At 47.8% G+C, this 17,076-nt stretch overlaps 1 protein-coding gene across 1 annotated transcript in view; it reads left to right on the forward strand.

Moving 5' to 3' along the window:
- Positions 1-17,076, forward strand: part of LOC144737838 (uncharacterized) — a 122,530-nt gene that overhangs the window by 64,616 nt on the left and 40,838 nt on the right. The window contains 1 exon segment of the mRNA XM_078620712.1: positions 3,133-3,701. Coding sequence (XP_078476838.1) covers positions 3,133-3,701 — 569 coding nt within the window.

Below are 17,076 nucleotides of genomic sequence, written 5' to 3' on the forward strand. Positions count from 1 at the left end.
TTAGACGATCATCCCAGCTCAGACATGATCATAGCAATTATTTCCAAATCCGTGTCGGGTCCAACGAGAACAGGGCACGTCCACAAACTCTCAAATTGTAAACTCACATTGCATACTCTAACATTATAAACTCTAACAATATAACCTTTAAACTATGAGCTATACATTGTAACTCTTTAAAATAACACTACAAACTAGTATAGTAAACTAAAATGTTGTGAACTCTAACAATATTAGCTATGAGCGATATATTATAACGCTATAAAATAACATCATAAATTTTGTTAAAGATTAGAACACCGAACATTGAAGTGTGATATTCGAATTCGAATTCTAGCCTCACACTGTGATCCTCTAAGAATCACACTTTGCTCGTCAGTATGTAACATGTCTGTATGTAATATGCATGAATGTAATATGTCTGTATGTAACATGTATGCATGTAAAATGTATGTATGTAATATGGACGTGCGAACCAATGGTGGAATATGTGAAACATGAAGGTGCATGATCAGGTTGGGATTAACATTTTAATTAACACTTTGGTGGTATTAGGATCAAGCTGTCCACTGCTGGATGAATGTTCCATCTCAATGGCATCAAATAGCAATATTCAGTATGAATATGTAAAATAATCGCACAAACCCAATATTAGCCCGTGAAATAATGAATCGTTACAATTGTAATGACTCCGGACTGCAGAGGGTTCTTTTATTTAATCTTAATTTGGAGCTTTCGTGACTGCAGGAATTACTCTTTGGTTCTTTCGGTAGCCTTTAACGCGGTTTCAGACCCCAGGCGTCACGATATAGCAACGACGACGAGACAGCAACCAGCCAACACAGCCCCAAACCTCGTTCCTCCTCCTCTCTTATTCTCGGCGTGAACCTCCGCCCACACTTGGTCTCGCATTCCCTTCTCGAACTCTCTCTATCTTGTTGTCACCACTTGTCCCTTAGTTGATGTACTGTCTTTACATCACCCACCTCTATGACCTCTACCTGACCCCGCCATGGGCGAAGCAACTTGGGGGATTTTCCCGGTGGCACCTGTGGGCAATACAACCATGCCCTGTCCTCCACTGCCCATGGAAGCACGTGTTCCCGCCGCACCGTGTTCTTTTCATTAGCGGATTGCGCTCTGGTGGGGAAAGGTCCTCGTTATGAATCGTTTCGCAACGTTCAGGTCCAGAATACCGAAGTATACCGGGAATCACATGTACTTAAAAACATGCAAATTGATAACACTATAAACAATAACACTAAACATTGAACGGCATCAAAATTATCAACTGGTTTTATAATTTATAGCACCATAAACGGAGGTACGGTATTTAAATCTCATTAGAAGTATTACAATCGCACTCTACAGATATGTATGTAAATGATCTGTTCAATCGAACCGGGGGTCGGATATGTGAACTGTGGAGGGTAAATGGCAAGAATCGCATTCAAATTTTAGGATAACAATATGGTCGTATTAGCATTTTACTGTGCGTGAATGTATGTTATGTGCAAATGCAAATCGTTAGTCGTAAATGCGAGGGAGGGGTTAAGAGGTGCACGTTTAATCCAGTGTTAACATTTATTTTAGCATCATATTTAAGGACACTGTTGTTGATAATAATTCGTCTGGACATGGCACATGCCTTGTTCTACTCGATCAACCAAAATTAGTACAATGTGGGTCATACAGGAGTGTGATTTCATTCATGAGTAGTATTCACAGAGCCCCGATGACACTAACCTACCTAAAGTTATGGTTAAACAAAGTAATCTTGAGTTACTTAATTATCAGCTCAGACATGATCATCGCAATAATTTCCAAAGACGTGTGTGGTCCTGCGAGAGCAGGTCCTGACTCCAAACAGCTGGGCAGCATAATCGGAAGTAGCTGCGTCGCCCTCGAAATGTGAGGTTGCTGCTGTTGTTGTCGCTGCTGTTGTTGCTGCTGTAGTTGCTTCTGTTGCTGTAATAAACGCAGGGATGTGGTGTTCCGTGATGGGATGACGCCTTTGATTAAAGCCTCTGATCAAACTCACCCGATTGACGCCCTTGATAGTCGCATTTGATCAACTCTGATATTGTATACTCTCACATGTTAAGCTCTAACATAGTGAAACATAATATAACCTATGAACTACAACCTATCCATTGTAACGCTGTAAAATAATATTACCCATTGGGTTTCACTCCCTCGTCGAGAAGGCCGCTCTCTTCCTTTTCTAAAGTTACATGCTAATTTCTCAAGTGAACATCATTAGTCCCGGCCACTTTTTTATGACCCGAGGTCTACACCCATTTCAAACGTTGTAAAACAGTCTGCCTCAGCAGCAGACAATGCTTTCCAACATGACGGACGCTTGTGTTGTGCCCGAAACGTCGTGATTTATTTTATGCCTATGTGACTTTTAATTAAATACCCAAAGAGTTTATAATATTATAAACTATGAACTACAACCTATCCATTATAACTCCGTAAAATAATATTAATTGTTACAGTGTATAATCACGTAAATGGAGGTATGGGATTATAATCGAGGACAATGGATGGCATGGGGAACTTGTTTTTCCAGCACTCATCATGAAGCACAATGGGCACATTACCCTTCGGTATGTTAATATACATGCGGATTGTACCTTCCAAAATTAACAATCGAATGCAAATATCCTGAAAGACAAAGGAATGGATCCTAGTGGGGGGAGTTATAAGGCGGCTCAGAAGCAGAGCTCAATGCCATTTCGAGAGAGAACTTGATGAGGTTGGACGCACGACTCGTCGCTCTGCTGATCGCCCTTCAACCACAAGATAACGACAGTTAGGCGACTTTGCGTCGGGAGAGTTCGTGGCGACATCTTCAGACGGGTTCCAGACATCGATATACAGTGAATCTCCAAGTAAGTGTCTATTTTCGCGAAAAAACTCTTGAACGTGTTCGTCGTCAAATTAGCGGGATTTTTTGCGTATCGGTTAGACGCGAGTGTCGTTCTTGTTTTAGCAGTTAACAAAATCCAAAACTCTAAAACGATAAACATCATTGCGGCCGATAGCGTACATTTGACTCGATAACACCGCTGCTGTTACTACGCTCACATGGAGCAGAGACGCTCTCCACAGCCCCACGCACACGGAGGCAAGAAGCCATTCAATTGCTCTGTGTGTGGGAAGTCCTTTTCACGGCCATCACATCTTCAGAGACACCAGAGAACACACACGGGCGAGAAGCCGTTCCTGTGCTCTGTGTGTGGGAAGGCATTTGCACAATTGTCAACTCTTCAAACTCATGAGAGAACACACACGGGCGAGAAGTCATTCCAGTGCTCTGTGTGTGGGGAGGCATTTGCACACGCGTCAACTCTTCAAGACCATCAGAGAACACACACGGGCGAGAAGCCATTCCTGTGCCCTGTGTGTGGGAAGGCATTTGCACACTCGGTAACTCTTCAAGAACATCAGAGAACACACACGGGCGAGAAGCCATTCCTATGCCCTGTGTGTGGGAAGGCATTTGCACAATCGTCATCTCTTCAATACCATCAAAGAACACACACGGGCGAGAAGCCATTCCTGTGCTCTGTGTGTGGGAAGACATTTGCACGCTCAACAACTCTTCAAAATCATAAGAAAACACACACGGGCGAGAAGCCATTCTTGTGCCCTGTGTGTGGGAAGGCATTTTCACAGTCGTCAACTCTTAAAAGGCATCAGAAGGTCCACAACGATAGGAAACTGAAATCAAAAGCTGAAATTCAAGGTGCTGCAATGAGCCTTGAAGAAGTTTCCACCTTCGATCCCATGCAGTTGGATCCCGAGAGATGGCTGGATGTAATGGAGTGGCTCGAGAGTCAACCAGAGAGCTCGGGGTGACTGAAAAAATATTATGTCATGTGGCTATACCTTTTAATCCGTATCGAGTACTTTTGTGTGTAATTTTTACCATTTTAGTTTAATTACGTGCATAGTGGTGGTTTGTAATGTTATCGGATTACTTGCGAAGGGGTGTGATGAGCACTGGTTGTGAGAGGGTTCAATTGTAGTCGTTAAGTGTTCCTGTTGAGCTAAAGTTGGAATGCGTCTGTAGGTACATCTTTACTCAACATTTTAAACAGTTTTTTTCAAGTATATAGCTTTTTTTGATTGGTATTAATCGACTTTAGATAGCTGATTTCAGGATGTACATTGATGACGCGTTCGTTGAATATATGGCCTTGACTTCAAGATAGACGCACAGTGAACAAATGTGGTGAACTAATAAGGAAATCATGGGGAATGATATTTTAACGCTTTGGTATTCCTGGAACAGAAATGGTTTGCATGGTACTGGAAATGTGTGAACATAGGACATAATAAATATTCCCTTCGAGTTTTGACGTAAAAATGATTGCAGATGAATAAAAACGTATTTTTAACAAATGTTTGTCCGGTCTTTATTTTATAATGTTCCTAGCAAAAACATGTTAAGAGAATTTCAGGTGTAGGATCTCCGTCACACAAGTGTCCCCTTAACCGGCAGCATCTTGTCTGTCTACACGATTAACACGTGTTCCTTGAGGTGAAAGGTCCCCGTAGTTAATCGTTCATCAACGTACCAGTCCCTAATCCCGAAGTATGTCGCGGATAAACTGTACTCATAACATGTACACTGTAATACTATGAACGATAACACTAAACATTAAACGATTATAAACTAGTTTTTAATTTACAACCATATAAACGGAGGTAAGGTATTATAATACTATTAGAAGCATTCGAATCACAGTGTGGTCGTATACGAATCGCTAATATGTATGTATAGTGTACGTGTAAGGATCTGATAAAATGTATTACAATTACAACATGGTTATATTACAATCACGATTTTCACTGCTAGATGTAATCGAATAACAAAAGACGGAATATATTTATATAAATACACGCACAAACTCATTATAAACTTGTAATAAACGACTGGACCACGATGTCTGGCTCGGTGTCCTTTATTCGGTTCGTGCTGTACACCCACACGGCTGTCTTTACTCTGTAGCTTCTCCACGGTGCTGACTCCAATGTCGGCCCGATCCACAACAGCAGCTCCGCTGCTGTTTCTCTCACACAGCCCCCCTTGGCTGTACTCGCTGCAACTCCTCTCCCTCCGCAGCTCTGACAGCCTCTTGCTGTCTCTCTCTCTCTCCGCAGCTCCTCCTGGCAGCCACACCGCTGCCTCTAACACGCAGCCCTCTCTCTCTCTCTCTGCAGCTCCTCCTGGCAGCCACACCGCTGCCTCTAACACGCAGCCCTTCTGGCTGTCTCCTCTGCAGCTGCACACCACTCCGCAGCTTCCTCTTATCTTCGGGGTTGGCTCCCGATGGCCGTCGGCGCCCCCCCCTCTCCACACTCGCCCGCGTGGCCTCACTCTTTTCCGCTCACACCCCGACTGACTTCCCCTTCCGGTTTACCCGCTTAAGGACCCGAACCTTCCACCCACGTCACATGACTCCACCCCCCCGTGACGTCACATCCGGAAGGTCGCTTACGCCCGCATTACACCACCCTCCCCCGTAGAAAAATCCCAGCCGACCTCGGCTGACCAATAGCAAATCGTAATGCGGCGAACCGAGCTTCCCCCCCTAAAGGACACTAAGCATACAATGTAACAGCAAGAACAACAACAACAACGCAATGAACATCAACGAACGTACAAAAAGCATGCAATAAATACAACTGTAAGAAAAAAATAACAAGACAACAACAATCAACGAAACGTAAGCGATTTGGAACGTGTGCGGGTCGCCGGCCCGTCCCGGACGGTCGGCGGCCCACTCGCAGAACGGGAACGCGATGCAAGTCGAGGAATGACAGGGGGTAATCCCCCTGTCGCAGCTGGAAGTCCACCGCCGTCCCGTGTCTCTAAAGAGTTAGTCTTGGGCTTGTCCTGTGACCGTGCCCGCAGCTGGGTCGGAAGGGCTGCAGGGCTCGAAGGTCCCGCAGACCTGGCAGGCGTCCTCCGAGCAGGGCCCCTCGTCCCCCGCAATGTCACGGCCGGCCTGTCTGGAACAGGTACGACAGGCGCTCTAGCAAGATCAATGGACGCAGGCAGGGGAGAGTCAGCAGCAACAGACCCCGGCAAGGCAACATTGGGGGATGACGCATCATGTAAGGGAGCAACATATGGTTTCAAGCGCGACGTATGCACAACCCAGCGACGAGACCCAATCTGGACGCGTGCTGACTGTGGGTTGGGAACCGCAATGAGGCGTACGGGACCATGCCAGGGTTTGTGCAATTTCGGCGAGGTCCCCGGACGTACCTGTGGACAATGAAGCCAGGCTAGGTCCCCAACCTTCCAAGGGCACTCCCCCTCAGACCGTCGCGCATATCGCTCGTTCCGGGCCTGGGCTTTGGCCGTAGCCACACGGGCATTCTCCCGCGCCTCCGTGACTCGGCGAACCGTGTCCTGAATGTATTCAGGAAGTGGTTTACGAGGTCCCTTCACCCCAGTTCCCAATTGCACATCCACCGGCGGCACGTTTTCCCGACCATACATAAGGTAAAACGGCGAATATCCTGTAGCCGCATGAGGCGTCATCCTGTACGCCGAAAGCACCCCGGGGATGTGCAGATCCCAATCTGATTGTTGTTCACTCACGGTATGGCAAAGCATGGCAGACAATGTCCTGTTCAGCCGTTCAACCATACCATCCGTCTGCGGATGGTATGGGGATGTCCGTACTTTCTTAGTCCCAAGGCCCGCGCACACTTCCGCCAATAATTTAGAAGAGAAATTCCTGCCCTGGTCCGTGAGGAGTCTCTCAGGCGCCCCCTTATCCATAATATACCCAAACAAAAAGGCGTCGGTAATGGCCGCGGCCGACTGATCGGGCAACGGCCAGGCCATCGGCCAACGGGAGAGGTACTCAACCCCTACCAGCAAATATTTATTACCCCTCGCCGATGGTGGAAAAGGTCCCAATATGTCCAGTGCCACCAATTCATTGACTCGAGACACCTGAATCGACTGGAGAGGCGGCACGTAAGGATGTTTCGGCGGCTTACGTCGTGCACACGCAGGGCACGCGCGCACGTGCCCTACGACATCTGTCGCCATGCCGTGCCAAAAATAATGACGTTGCAACGTCAACAAGGTTTTCTGCACCCCTAAATGTAAGAGAGTGTCACAATGGAGGGTTCTAATCAACTCGAATCGCAAGGACGTTGGTACCACCAGGCGCCAACGTTCCTGGAACCCCTCCCACCACATAAGCAGACCATCTCGGAGAGCGGTTTGCGGCCCCACAGCCGTACTCGGACTCCCATTGTCCTTAGCAGACCGCTTCCGCAAGGACACCAATGACTCATCCATCATCTGTTCCCGGATCCAGACAGACCGCGGCAGATTCAAAACCCCGTCAGCCGGTCCCGGTTCCATCGGAGTGTCCGACTTCTCGACGGCCAACGTAAGCGGCTGAGGGGGGTTTGGAATCGGCGAACACCTATGCGTCCCCGACTCACATTTACAAGGGGCGCGCCGCGGTAATCTGGAAAGTGCGTCAGCGTTCGCATGGCGCACTACCTTCCGATGTTGAATTTGGAAGGAAAATTCCTGTAGCGTGTCCAACCAACGTGCCAACTGTCCGGATGGCTGGTCAATTTTAAGGGCATATTGCAAGGCCGCATGATCCGTACGCACAATAAAAGAACGACCGTAGAGGTATGGTCGAAATTGCCGTAGGAAAAAAACAACCGCCAATAGTTCTCTGCGAGTGACACAGTAGCGGGTTTCCGCAGGAGACAAGACTCGGCTACCATACGCCACGACACGCTCCACACCCCCTTTAGACTGTGATAACACCGCCCCAATACCTGTGTCACTCGCGTCCGTATCAAGAATGAATGGGTGATCGAAATCGGGATAATTCAATGTTGGGGCCGTGGCCAATAGATCACGCAGACTCCGAAAGGCCGCCTCCTCCGGCTGTCCCCAAACAAACTTCCGTCCTTTACCCGTAAGGAGATGCAAGGGCCTCGCAATCGTCGCAAAACCCGGCACAAATCTTCGGTAATACGAGGCAAATCCCAAAAACCGCCGAACATCCCCCACGGTGGCCGGAGTCGGCCAATCCCGGACGCACGCCGTCTTTTCCGGATCCGTGGACACTCCCTCAGCACTCACAATGTGCCCCAAATAGCGGACGGACCGTTGCAGTAGGTGACATTTCTTTGGTTTGAATTTCAATTTGGCAGAACGCATCCTCGTGAACACTGTCTCCAGCCGCGTCAAATGTTCATCAAATGTGCGGCTGAAGACAATGATATCGTCCAAATATATAAGACATGTCTCCCACTGCAACCCCGTCAAAACGAGCTCCATCAATCTTTGAAATGTAGCAGGGGCCGCATTCAATCCCATCGGGAGACAGTTGAATTGAAATAACCCCTGCGGCGTACGGAATGCGGTTTTCTCCCGTGAGGACTCGTCAAGGGGAAGCTGCCAAAATCCCGAAGAGAGGTCCAGTGTGGAAAAGAACTTAGCCCCCGACAATGCGTCGAGGGAGTCATCCATACGCGGCAGGGGGTACGCATCTGCCACCGATATCTTATTCAATTTGCGGAAATCAACACAAAATCGCAATTTGCCATCCTTCTTCTTAACCAAGACGACTGGAGCGCCCCATGGGCTGTTAGATGGCGATATAATGTCCGCAGCCAACATGTCTTCCACTGCCCCCCGTACGTGTTCTCGCTCCGCAGGACTCATCCGATGCGAATTTAATCGAATAGGGGCAGCATCGCCCGTCTCAATGTGATGGTAAAGCAACGAAGTGCGGCCCAAATCCAAATCATCGGAGCTGAACACATCGGAATATGTCAACAACAATTTACGCAGCGCACCACGTTGCTCCATGGACAGGGAAGGATTTTCGTCACATAAATGAGCAACCCAACGATTATCCGAACTCCTTGGCTCGGAAACCCCAGCAACAACTCCCCGGCTATGTGGACAATCATGGGTCGCAAACGCCGTAGTGGCATGTGCCACAACCGTACCGGCCGGGACACGGACGTTTTCTCCCCCCGCATTAAGCACCTGTAAAAACGGTAATTGATCCGGCCGGACGATGGTCTGTGCCCCCACTAACGCCAACCCGGTTGTTATCGCGGCGGACGGTGACAACAAGACCCCTACTGCTCCTAGCCGATCAGGCAGGGGCTTCCGATACCGCAAGGGTATAAGCATCTGTGTACCAGGTGCGACGGACAGCGCCTGCACTTGTACGGCCGAAGCAGGTCGCCCCCAGGGCGACGGCAGAAACGAGATTTGACGGCCCCCCGGCAGTTCAATACAATTCTCATTGATTTTGATCAAAATGGGCATCTTAGCCAAAAAATCGGTGCCTAACAAACAAGAAACCGCCAAAGATCTCGATATCAACACAACACCCGAGGCCGACACATCCCCAATAGATATCTTAGCATCCACCTGACCCACGATACCCATGCTACCCCCGTTGGCAGCGACGCACGACCCATAAACCGGACGCACAGCCCCCGGCGGGATGCCCAACAGATGAAAAATGACATCCGAAATAATAGTCGCAGACGCGCCGGAGTCGACCAAAATGCGTACGTCCACCCCTTGTATAGACCCCGGTACAGTGGACGAGCCCGTAGCGGCCGCGACGACTCTCCGTGCCAACTTGCGCCATTGCGTGACCGAGCGACAAGGCCCCGTCGAAGGGCATGCTTTAACCACAACGTTAGGATGGCGCAACGACGGTGATGGGTGAGGTTGAAAGCCTTGCCGAGTGTCTGGTGCGTGCCGACATGCCTGTTTCGGAGGATCTTTAGCCGACTTGACCGGTGCCGAGGCCTCCTGCTGCGGCGGAGCCGGGAAGCGGGCCCAGCAGTCTCTGGCGTAGTGGCCCCTACGCCCGCAGCGGAAACATTCGGCCTCGTTGCGCCGAAGCGCAGGCCTCGCCTCCTGACGGCCCCGTTCTGGTAGCGCCGCGCGCGGTCTCGGCCCGCCGCGTCCCGTCCATGGAGCGGAGGCGGCCGTCAGTTGTTGAGGGCCCCGGTCATCCGGAACATAGACAGCCTGCGCAGGGTTCCACCCCAGCGCATCCCCTTCTTTGACGGGCCCCCCCGTCCACGCCGTCACTTGTTTCCAGCGACGGAGGTTGAATTGCGCATCGAGACACTTAGCAGCCGTCCGGGAAGTTAGCTTCTCATGCCCACACACAGGCATGGGGATCCCTAGATCCCGAGACAGCTCCAACATTTTCCCTAATATGAGAGGCTCGAGTAGGTCCTGTGGCGTCTCAGGATAAGCTGCCATGGCCAGCTCCAGCACCGCACCCCTGAACGCCACGGGCGACTCCTCTGGTGCTCGTTGTCGTTGAGCGAATCGCCGATGCGCATCATCTGGTGGCTCATAAGCATCGGCCATTTCTTGAAAAACACCACATAAAGTTGCCTTCTTATCGGTCGTTATGGAACGGAAGAATCGGACAGATTCGTCGTCCAGGAGAGTCGGCAACACCTCCAAAGCCTCCGCATCGGTCCATCTTGCTGTGCGTACCGCCGCCAAGAAGTGGCAGGCGAACGCGCTCCAGTCCCCACCGACGGAAAATTCTTTAACCGTTGTAAGGTGGCGACTCCGACTCCTCTTCCCGCCGTCTTCCAATGGTGGTGGTTGTGATGGCAAATTCAAAATGGCGTCGGCCCGCGGCGTGGCCAAGATGGCGGTTTGGCGCCACGGAGCGCGCAAAATGGCGGCCTCTTGCCGCGTGGGCAATGGCGGCGGCAGGACAGGCAACGTGGCGGCCCGCGGAGCACCACTTGCATCATCCATCGTCCCTGGCGCGACGAGATGGCATAGATGCGCCAGGACGTCCTTAAGTGCCTCCAGTTGTACCGCCATCGCTTGCCATCGTTGATCCGCGTCTGATGATGTCGACGGACCCGCCACCGCGCCAACATCCTCCACTCCCGTTCCCGTGGTCGCCTCAGCCGGGCTCTCCTCCACCACCCCAACAGGATCCGTGGTTGGAGGGAGTTCGTCGTCGTCGGACGAAGAAGCCGATGCAGGCGCCGGATTAACTTTCTTCCTCACTTGTTTCGACATGCCGTTGCACTTCCGACACCAGTGTAATAAACGACTGGACCACGATGTCTGGCTCAGTGTCCTTTATTCGGTTCGTGCTGTACACCCACACGGCTGTCTTTACTCTGTAGCTTCTCCACGGTGCTGACTCCAATGTCGGCCCGATCCACAACAGCAGCTCCGCTGCTGTTTCTCTCACACAGCCCCCCTTGGCTGTACTCGCTGCAACTCCTCTCCCTCCGCAGTTCTGACAGCCTCTTGCTGTCTCTCTCTCTCTCCGCAGCTCCTCCTGGCAGCCACACCGCTGCCTCTAACACGCAGCCCTCTCTCTCTCTGCAGCTCCTCCTGGCAGCCACACCGCTGCCTCTAACACGCAGCCCTTCTGGCTGTCTCCTCTGCAGCTGCACACCACTCCGCAGCTTCCTCTTATCTTCGGGGTTGGCTCCCGATGGCCGTCGGCGCCCCCCCCTCTCCACACTCGCCCGCGTGGCCTCACTCTTTTCCGCTCACACCCCGACTGACTTCCCCTTCCGGTTTACCCGCTTAAGGACCCGAACCTTCCACCCACGTCACATGACTCCACCCCCCCGTGACGTCACATCCGGAAGGTCGCTTACGCCCGCATTACAAACTCATCAGATTATGAATGGTGACACTAATTAAAACAATCACAAATTGTGACAGAGAAATTCCCACATGCAAAACACCACTCTCACGTGACGAATTTTTAAACAAACTGCAACACTCAAGTGACAAAATTCAACAACAAAAAGGCCGCAATAAAAAGAAAAACATCAATGGACAAATCCAAAAAACAGTCAATACATACACGTTAGTAGCTGTTAGAAGAAGACAACACCTAGCACCTTCAACTATACACATTATACAGCCAACTCGTAAATGGGGCGGTATATGACAGCCTTCGCTGCTGTCGACGGGGCCAAGCAGCGAGTGTTTAACTCCATTGTTTCAGAATCCGTGTCATCAACCGGTCACAGCGCCTTACCCAAACTACATCTCCCCAACAAGGCAGCCTTCCCTATGCTGTGTATTTTAGCAGTATATTTACGGACGCACTTGAAGAGTGCGTCCGAAATGGCATTGAGCTCTGCTTCTGAGCTGCCTTATAACTCACGCTAGGATCCAATCCTTTGTCTTTCAGGATATTTGCATTCGATTGTTAATTTTGGAAGGCACAATCCGCATGTCTATTAACATACCGAAGCGTAATGTGCCAATTGTGCTTCATGCATGAATATGTAAGTGCATCTCAGTGTGTAATTGTGCGCTTATTTTGAATAAATGGAAAAACTTCGTCCTCGATTTAAAGTGAATGCAGAGAAATTAGCATGTTACTTTAGAAAAGGAAGAAAGCGGCCTTCTCCACGAGGGAGTGAAACCCAATAGGTAATATTCTTTTACAGCGTTACAATGGATAGGTTGTAGTTCATAGGTTATAATATTATGTTTCACTATGATAGAGCCTAACATGTGAGAGTCTACAATATCAGAGTTGATCAAATGCGACGATCAAGGGCGTCAATCGGGTGAGTTTGATCAGAGGCGTTTTATCAAAGGCGTCATCCCATCACGGAACACCACCTCCCTGCGTATATCACAGCAACAGAAGCAACAACAGCAGCAACAACATCAGCGACAACAACAGCAGCAACATCACATTTCGAAGGCGACGCAGCTACTTCCGATTCTGCCGCCCAGCTGTTTGTAGTCGGGACCTGCTCTCGCAGGACCCCACACGTCTTTGGAAATGATTGCGATGATCATGTCTGAGCTGAGAATTAAGTCACTCAAAATTACTTTGTTTAACCATAACTTTAGGTAGGTTAGTGTCATCGGGGCTGTGTGAATACTACTCATGAATGAAATCACACTCTTGTATGACCGACATTGTACTAATTTTGGTTGATCGAGTAGAACAAGGCACGTGCCATGTCCAGACGAATTCTTATCAACAACAGTGTCCTTAAATATGATGCTAAAATAAATGTTAACACTGGATTTAACGTGCACCTCTTAACCCCTCCCTCGCATTTACGACTAACAATTTGCATTTGTACATAACACACATTCAAGTACAGTAATTTGCTAATACGACCAAATTGTCATTCTAAAATTTGAATGCGATTCTTACCCTCGACCCCCCACAGTTCACATATCCGACCGTCGGTTCGATTGAACGGACAATTAACCATCATGTGTAGAGTTCCATTATAATACTTCTAATGAAATTAAAATACCGTTCCTCCGTTTATGGTGGTATAAATTATAAAACCAGTTGGTAGGTGATAATTAGTTCTTTACCCTTCTATCTGGCAACAAAACTGACACCTTTTTACAAGGAGTCATGTTTGCATAGACCGCAATACCTGCAGTCATAATACAAACAAAAGAACATAACTCTGATAATGTGCACTGTCCTTGAAGTTGATTGGTCCACACCCGAGACAGCTTTCCTTAGAGCCTAGTCTCATATGGGTTGGACCAGATGACGCCAAAAGGCGCCTTTTTAGAACCAATTATCATATTTTTACTGGCAAATGAGGTTCCCATACAGTTGGTAGGTGTTTTTGTCGTTTAATGTTTAGTGTTATTGTTTATAGTGTTATCAGTTTACATGTTTTAAGTACAGGTGATTCCCGGTATACTTCGGTATTCTGGACCTGAATGTTGCGACACGATTCATAACGAGGACCTTTCCCCACCAGAGCGCAATCCGCTAATGAAAATAACACGGGGCGGCGGGAACACGTGCTTCCATGGGCAGTGGGGGACAGGGCATGGTTGTATTGCCTCCAGGTGCCAACGGGTATGTCCCCCAAGTTGCTCCGCCCATGGCGGGGTCAGGTAGAGGTCATAGAGGTGGGTGATGTAAAGACAGTGCATCAACTAAGGGACAAGTGGTGACAACATGATAGAGTTCAAGAAGGGAAGGCGGGACCATGTGTGGGCGGAGGTTCACGCCGAGAATAAGAGAGGGGGAGGAACGAGGTTCGGGGCTGTGTTGGCAGGGATTCGTGTCGAGGCTGGTTGCCGTCTCGTCGTAGTTGCTATATCGTGACGCCAGGGTCCTAAGCCGCGTTAATGGCTAAATAAAAGAACCCTCTGCAGTGTGAGTCCGGAGTCATTACAATAGTAACGATTCATTATTTCACGGGCTAATATTGGGTTTGTGCGAATATTTAACATTCACACTGAAAATTGCTATTTGATGCCATTGAGATGGAAAATTAATCCAATAGTGGACAGCTTGATCCTAATCCCACCAAAGTGTTATTCAAATAATTTTAATCCCATCCTGATCCTGCACCTTCCATTTCACATATTCCACCCTTGGTTCGCACGTCCGTATTACATACATACATTTTACATACAGACATATGACATACAGACATGTTACATACTCACGAGCATAGTGTGATTCTTAGAGGACCACGGTGTGAAGCTAAGAATATCAAATGAGATTCGAATATCACTGTAACACTAGTTTATGATAGTATTTTATAGCTCAATGCGATTATAATTATTAGTATGCGATTATAATCCCATACCTCCAATTATGTGGTTCTGCACTATAACAGTTAATCGTATTTTAAAGCGTAACAATGGCTAGGTTGTAGTTCATAGGTTATAATATTATATTCCACTATGTTAGAGTTTAACATGTGAGAGTTTATAATGTCAGAGTTGATCAAATGCGACGATCAAGAGCGTCAATCTTGATCGACGCAGAAGCAAATACAGCAGCAGCAACATCACATTTCGAGGGCGACGCAGCTACTTCTGATTCTGCTGCTTCCGCTGCTCAGATATTTGTTGCCAGGCCCTGCTCTCGCGGGACCGCACACGTCTTTGGAAATGAATGAGATGAAGATGTCTGAGCTGATAATTAATTTAATAAAAAGTACTTTTCGATTTAAAGCTTTCGTGACTGCAGGGATTCATCTTCTTGGTTCTTTCGTTAAAGACACGTTGAAGAGAAGTAATACAATAATAAAAATAAAACATAATAAAATAATTATTATGTTAAAACATAATAAAATAATTATTATGTTTTATTTTTATTATTTTATTACTTCCCTTCTACGTGACTTTACCGAAAGAACCAAGAAGAAAAAAGAGTACTTTGTTTGTGTGTAGGTCTGTGTCATCGGGGATCAGCGAACACTGCTTGTGAATGAACTCGCACACCTTTATGACCGACATTGTACTAATTTTGGTTGATCGAGACGAACAAGGCACGTGCCATGTCCAGACGAATTGATATTAACAATATTGTCCTTAAATATAATGCTAACACTGGATTAACGTTAACAATGGATTAAACATGCACATTTTTAACCCTGCCTAGCATTTATGACTAACGATTCGCATTTGCACATAACATATATTCAAGCACAGTAAAATGCGCATACGAACATTGTTACTAGAATAATTTTAATGCGATTCTAACCCTGCAAACCCCCACAGTTCGCATATCCGTCCCCCGATTCGATTGAACGTATACTTTACAAACATATGAGCGATTAAAATGCTTCTAATGACATTCTCATACCGTAACTATTATACATACATATGCGCAGAGTGTGATTCTAATACGATCACATTGCAATTCTAATACTGGAAATGAGATTATAATACCGTACCTCTATTTTTGGTTTTATAAATAATTAAACTAATTTATAGTATTTTAATGTTTCGTGTTATCGTTTATAGTGTTACAGTTCACGTGTCATAGCGTACAGGATTACCTGTATACTTGATGATTAGGGACCGTAACGTTGTGAATCGAATTCATATTCTTTGTGAATCGATTTATAATGGGGCCCTTTCCCCTCCAGGAACACATGTTAATGGGGAGACAGAACACATGTTAATGGGGAGACAGCCAAGATGCTGCCGGTTAAGGGCAGATGTGTGACGATGATCCTCCACCTGAAACTCGCTTAAAACACGTTGTTGGTATGAATAAATAAACGGACACACATTTGTTAAAAATACATTTTTATTCATCTGCAATCATTTTTAAGTCAAAACTCGAACCGAATGCATTATGTCCTATGTTCAAACAGTTACAATACAATGCAAACCATATCCGTTCCAGGAATACCAAAGCGTTAAAGTATCATTCCCCATGATTTCCTTATTAGTTCACCACATTTGTTCACTGTGCGTCTATGTTGAAGTCAAGGCCATATATCCAACGAACGCGTCATCAATGGACATCCTGGAATCGGCTATCTAAAGTCGATTAATATCAATCAAAAAAAGCTATATACTTGAAAAAAAACGTTTAAAATGTTGAGTAAAGATGTACCTACAGATGCATTTCAACTTTAGCTCAACAGGAACACTTAACGACTACAATTGAACCCTCTCACAACCAGTGCTCATCACACCACTTCGGCAAGTAATCCGATAACATTACAAACCACCAATGTGCAGGTCACGAAACTCTCAAAAAACTGGAAAACTAAAACGGTAAAAATTACTGTGATGCCACCGCCACGAAGCCGTTCAGCAGGCGCCCCATCTACGACCTCGCCACCACCAAGCGATGGAGCCGACCCCGCGTCCCCTTCACCTCACCTCACATGAACACACCCGCACGCATTCCCCCCCCCCCCCATAGAGCTCCGAGGGGAGGTCACCTGACCGACCGGTTTTTTCCGAGAAGGGATTAACTTTCACGGTTTCCGGCGACCAGGGAATTGGACGACCTCCCCCGACGCTACTTCGCGGCGCTGCGACCGGCCTTAAGATGGTATGGTCGCGGCGAAGGGCATTCGGCCACCGCGGGTGAAACGCATCCCCCACACACACGCACGTATCGACAAGGCAAGCAGAGGGGCATAAGGAAGAGCATAATAAGAAAAAGCGCCGCGCATAAGCATTGTTAGGGAGGAGCATAATTAGAATATGCGCCGCGCTTAAGCCCCGGAGGAGTAAAGAGTGCATAATAAGGCACCATGCATGAG

Source organism: Lampetra planeri, chromosome 74 (genome assembly GCF_965212315.1).
Source record: "Lampetra planeri chromosome 74, kcLamPlan1.2.h2, whole genome shotgun sequence".
Lineage (NCBI taxonomy): Eukaryota > Metazoa > Chordata > Hyperoartia > Petromyzontiformes > Petromyzontidae > Lampetra > Lampetra planeri.